This window comes from Echinops telfairi, unplaced genomic scaffold, assembly GCF_000313985.2.
Source record: "Echinops telfairi isolate 266 unplaced genomic scaffold, ASM31398v2 ScPeMD7_7424;HRSCAF=8462, whole genome shotgun sequence".
Lineage (NCBI taxonomy): Eukaryota > Metazoa > Chordata > Mammalia > Afrosoricida > Tenrecidae > Echinops > Echinops telfairi.
In genome coordinates, this window is record NW_022111324.1 from 11885411 (window position 1) to 11891216 (window position 5806).

Genomic DNA, 5806 nt, shown 5'->3' on the forward strand with positions numbered 1-5806 from the left:
CCCCCACCCCCCCCTCTCTCTCTCTCTCTCTCTCTCTCACACACACACACACACACACACAGCCTACTGAGAAGCTGCTCAAGAGACAAAAAAGAGACGTGTGGTGGGCTCTGGATCCCACCTTTTTAGTTGCTCTACTGGAGGCGTGGTTGACGATCCTGGTTCACACCATTGGCTGAATTGAATTCACTTGGCCCAGATGGGTCAACCCAGGTGTAACGCCCACCTAGATATACCACCCCTTCCTGGCCGGAAGCTTGAACCTCTGAGCATGTGCAATGGACACCCCAGTCCCTGTGCCAGCTACCTAACAGAAGTGGGGTGGGAGGAGGGCAGGGATAGCTTTCAACCCTGACTCTTTCTTTTCTTGCTTAGTCATTTTATTGGGGTTTTTTATAGCTCTTATCACCATACATACATACATTGTGTCAAGCACATTTGTACATATGTTGCCATCATCATTTTCAAAACAGTTTCTTTCTACTTGAGCCCTTGGTATCAGCTCCTCATTTCCCCCCTCTCCCACCCTCCTCCCTCATGAACACTTGATAATTTATCTTTTTTTTTCATGTCTTACACTGACTGCTGTCTCCCTTCACCCACTTTTCTGTTGTCCATCTTCTTGGGGCTCTGACTTTCAAGAGCTCTGCCATTGGGCCTGGTCCCATTTAATGAGCTTGCATTAATATCTGTTGTCTGAAATTGTGTTTAAGCTAATGGGTAGTTGGGGGAAAGGAACGAGGGCGAGGTTTATAAAACAAGATTGACTGATACTAATAACTGTGAATTGATAGTACTTTGTGGCTCATTTTATTCTACTTTGGTGAATGTTTAAGTTGTTTCACAATAAAAACTAAAGGAATAAATTACACAGCAAAGTGCCCAGACTCTCCCTCCCTGAGAGCTGAACTGAATCTGGACAGCCAAGGAGACGTCTGAGAGAAACAGGGAGCTTAGCTGCTGGAGAATCCCTAACAGGCCTGCCAGGGCCAGGGAGATGGAGGCACGAGAGGGGGTTGTGCTTGCTTCCAGGGAAAGCTCCTGATGGTGGCAAAGCGGAGAGGATTGGCCCCACATCAGCAGGGGCAGCACCAGCAGAAAGAAAGGCGCTCTGAGAGGGGTCTAGGCCAGTGGTTCTCAACCTTCCTAATGCCGCGACCCTTTATACAGTTCCTCATGTTGTGGTGGCCCCCCAACCATAAAATTATTTTCGTTGCTACTTCATCACTCATTTTGCTACTGTTATGAATTGGGCAACCCCTGTGAAAGGGTCCTTCAACCCCTAAAGGGGTCGTGACCCACAGGTTGAGAACCGCTGGTCTAGGAAGAGTGGGCTGTTTCCTATGGTGTCAGCAGGCTCCCGAGAAGTTCCTCAAGATCCTGGAATAAGCTAGGACAAAGCTGCAAGCCTGGCGTGTCTGATCATCCAAGCACGGAGGATGCCCGGCTTCAAAGTGACGATGGAGACCTGTTAGGCAGCAGAAGATGCTGGCTTCTGCACTAGTGACAAGAAACGGACTCTGACGCCTTCTTCCACTGTGCCAGCATGCCTGCCAGCCCCTGACCCTCAGCCTTCCCTGGCACAGCTGTCGCTCTGAGCAGAATCCACCGACAATACACCGAGGGCTCGGAGTCTCAGCTGAACTGACAAGGTGGAAGGTTTCTAACATCAAGAAAAGAATGCTGTACAGATTGATCCCTTGTGGTGGTGGGATTTACACTTATGGCCGCAAGTGAGCATGGAAGTGAAGCTTGTGTGGAGAGAGGGGGAGTCGGGTGAAGATGAAACGGACATTCTGGAAGGGTCAAGGGATCCCAGGGGATAGGAGTGTGAAGGTTTAGATTCCAAGGCTTTGCTTGATGTCCTATCCTGGGCAGTACCTCAAAAACCAGGTCCAGCCTCTCAGACACACACACACACACACACACACACACACACACACACACACACAGCTAGCCTTTACAATCACATTTCCCAAGCCAAAGGAATTCTCCAATGGTTCAAATGCACATTCCTCTTTTGTGTAAAGAATCTACTGAGTTCAAAGATAGATTTTTATAAGATAATTTTATTTCATAGCCATGTATTATATAATACTCAACTGGACCCTCCCCGGAGCATTAGAAGCCAAGTATAATAAACTCATCTTAAGTACTTGGATGTTTTTGTTGTGTTTTTTTTTTAATCTGTGTTCCTTCACTCCACAAAGCAACAGCCAAATGGCAGTCAGCTGTGTGTGGGGAAGAAGAGCCAGGGAAATTCTTTAGCACTACAGCATAACCTAGAATGGGGAAAAGGTCCATCCATTGGTTTAAATATAGCGCTGAAGTACTTGGATGTTTAATGGACCACAAGAGTGGTTTCTCTTCCAAAGGAAATGTTGCTTTTTATTGTGTCTTTCTGTCTGTGCTTCCATACCACAAGTGCGACGCTCCCGGGGAAGCCCTGGATTCTGCGCAGGGCAGCCTGCCTTTCCCAAACTCTTTTCCAAACATAACCTTCTTCAGCCAGTGAGGGCCACTTAGTAAAAAGCTCTGTGGTTTTCATGAAGAAACAACTAGATATGATGTAGCATTTGCCTCAAATCACTAGCAGACTTAAATCGTGTCAGTTCAACATCTCCTTAAAAGCTGGGGGAAGAAAAGAATAGCTAGTATGATCGGAAACGGTCATCGGCCCAGATGGCGATTGTGAAAACGCAGTCCCGCACGGCAACCGCGCACCCTCTTACAGGTTAAGGAAATCTTCGGAAGCCGAGAACAGCAGGATGGGGGTCGGATGGCCTGCTTCTCCCCCAAACTCTGAACATCATCTCCGTGGGCCTTTCCCGCTGCATCCTGGGGGCTCTTCACAGAGCGGCGAGCCTGACGTCATAGGTGACCATGTTGAAGTTGTCCCAGGCAAAGAGCTTCCTCTCCAGGGGGTTGTAGTCGACCATGCTGCTGTACTGGTACTGGTTCTTGAACGGGATGCGCAGGGCCTTGCTGCCGCCCGAGCCCGTGTCATAGGCAAAGTTGACCGTGGCGTCAGCTGACGAGTAGCTGCTGACGGTGTACAAGGTGCCGCAGATGACGAAGGCGTTGGCCACCGACTGCTTGCGGATGTTCGTCTCCCAGCTCTGCTGCAGTTCCAGGCTCTCGGGGTTCAGCTTGGAAAGGACAATGGCGCCTTTGGCAGCCTCGGTGCTGTAGATGGCCCAGAGACCCGACTCATCCACCGCCAGGTCAATGTCTGTGTAGCCGCCCCAGGAGTATGGGAACTGCCCGTGGTAGCCGGCTCCAGGGAGCTCCTTCTGGGCCCGCACGGTCTCGGTGTTCAGCTCGTACCTGATCACGGCCCGGGAGCCGGCCCCCTGGAAGTAGAGGCTGCCCGCCAGCACCGCCGCGCCCGTGCTCTCCAGGGGCGTGGGCAGCACGTGCACCTTGGAAGGGTGGCCCCGCACGAACTGGCTGATGCGGTCGTACTCCAAAACCTGGCGGATGTCGGTGCCCACCGTGTCGACTCTCCATGTCGTCTCCTGCGTGTAAGGGTAGGGGGGCTTGGGGTCTCGCATCCACACGCCATACTTGCCATTGATCGCTTCAGCTGTTCTCACGGTGACAGGCTCTCCTATCCAAACCAGCTCTCCGCATCCTGGTGAAGTGGGGGAGGGGAAACAATTTATATCTATAGTACATATATGTGTGTGTATATAGGTATGTGTGTGTATATATGTGTATGTATATGGATATGTGTGTATATGGATATGTGTGTGTGTGTCCACAGTCTTCCAAACTACAGAGTGTGATATTACGAATGCATGGCAGAACCAGGAGAAATTAAGACCCCCTTGTAGGTTTAAATCAATCTTTGCCATCAAAGGTGGAATGACTTTCAAAATGTACTTGGCTCTCTAAGCCTGGCTTTTCTCATTTGTGAAGGGAGGGAGCTAAGAATAACATTTATGGTCCTCTGGCTGTTATATGTATTACTTGTGATTATAGGAGGAGTTTCAAAAAGTTCATGGAAAAAACAGAATGAAAAGATCATGGAATTTCCCCCATGGACTTTTTTTAAGCCCCTTCATAGTGTTCAATAGCAGGCCCTAGTGGTTCAGTGGTAGATACCTCACCCTCCATGTGGGAGCCCAGGGCTCTATGAAGAAAGACCTGGCATGATTCTTCTGAAGAAAACTGACCCGTGGAAACCTCATGGCTATCAGTGGAACACCATCTGATATGGTGTTGGAAGATTGAGCCACTCAGATCAGAAAGCATTAAAAATATAGATGGAAAAGATACCTCCTCAAAAGAGTTGGCATTAATGGTGAGGGTGGAACAAAGCTTTGGGGGCCTTTATTTGCTGATGTGGCATGGCTCAGAATTAGAAGGAAATGCTGTAAACAATCCATTAGTAATGAGAATGTGGAATGTACACATTATGAGTCAGGGAAGAATTGAAGTCATGAAAAATGGAGAATAAAGCATAAAGATTTGATGGCCTAGTGAGCTGAAGGGATGGGCATGGGCCATTTTACATCAGACCTTCTTACAGTTTGCCATGCCCAGAATGACAAGTTAAAAGGGGGTAGGGAGTGATGAAATCCCCGAGGAATACCAAAAATAGACTTTGGCCACAGAGTGTAGCACCCCATCACTGGAAAATACTTGTAAAGGCCAATAAACAGACCTTGAACTATTTATAGGCTTTTCCATTTTTGTCAGTGGCTTTCTTTTTGTTGTTGTTATTGTTTTGTTGGTTTTGACTTCCTTTGTTGCTTTGTTTGGCTTTGCCTGGTTTTTGCACTTATTAATGTATTTGCTTGTCTATCTAGATAAGATAGGTGGGATAAACAATTTGGTGATGAAAAGAATGGGACCAATGGTTCTGGGGGGATGTGGGAGAAAGGAAGGGGGAGTGGGGACCAACCCAGGGACAAGGGAACTACAAGTGAACTAAAATCAATGGAGAGAAGGGCGTAGGATGCCTAGTGGGGATTAATCAAGGGCAATGTAGCAGCGAGGAATTACTAAACCTGAATGAAGGTCGAACATGATGGTGGGACAAGAGGAAAGTAAAGGGAAATGGAGGAAAGAACCAGGAGGCAAAGGACATTTATAGAGGTCTAAATATAGTCATGTACATATGTAAATATATTTATATATAACAAGAGGGGAGTAGAACTATGTACTCATATCTATATGTTAAGAATTAGGTTTGCAGATGGACATTGGGCCTCGACTCAAGTACTCCCTCAACACAAGAATCCTTTGTTCTAATAATCTGGCATTCTGTGATGCTCACCTCCCCGACATGATCACTGAAGACAAAATGGGTGCATAAGCAAATGTGGTAAAGAAAGCTGATGGTACCTGCCTATCAAAAGAAATCGCGTCTGGGGTCTTCATTGAAAAATTGAAAGAAAAATATGAAAACAAAATCCAAAGCCATCAAATGGATTCCGACTCAGAGAGAGCCTGCATAGCATTTCCAAGGCCTGCTAGATTTTATGGGAGCTTCAAGGCGGTGACTTACTGAACATGGCTCTAGTAGCCAACTTTGTTACTCCCACCAAAAAAATGCAAGAAAATACTTTGTAAAATCACACTGTTGTAATTTTATTGCTCTCATTGCAATTTCGATTATGTTTTTGGTTTTTAATGGAATTAGAGGTTAAGAGGACGGCAGCATATAATGTGGTTCACAATTCAGCATTGGAAAACATAAGGCTGCCAGGGGCTTAAGTGGAGAGGAAATGTTTTGAGAATGATGAGGGCAATGAATGTACAAATGCGCTTTACACAATTGATGTGTGTATGGATTGTG

The 5806-nt window shown here is 47.0% G+C and overlaps 1 protein-coding gene and 1 non-coding gene across 2 annotated transcripts in view; both read right to left on the reverse strand.

The window, feature by feature from the left end:
• Window positions 1–2187: 2187 nt before the first annotated feature.
• On the reverse strand, window positions 2188–2326 carry LOC115872460. The gene has a single exon (XR_004047860.1). It is a non-coding gene; the product is annotated as a small nucleolar RNA SNORA46 (small nucleolar RNA).
• Window positions 2327–2849: 523 nt separating this feature from the next.
• The window catches only part of MYOC (myocilin), a 14341-nt gene continuing 11384 nt past the window's right edge, over window positions 2850–5806 (reverse strand). The window contains exon 3 of the mRNA XM_013005696.2: window positions 2850–3634. Coding sequence (XP_012861150.1) covers window positions 2850–3634 — 785 coding nt within the window. The remainder of the gene's footprint in view (window positions 3635–5806) is intronic.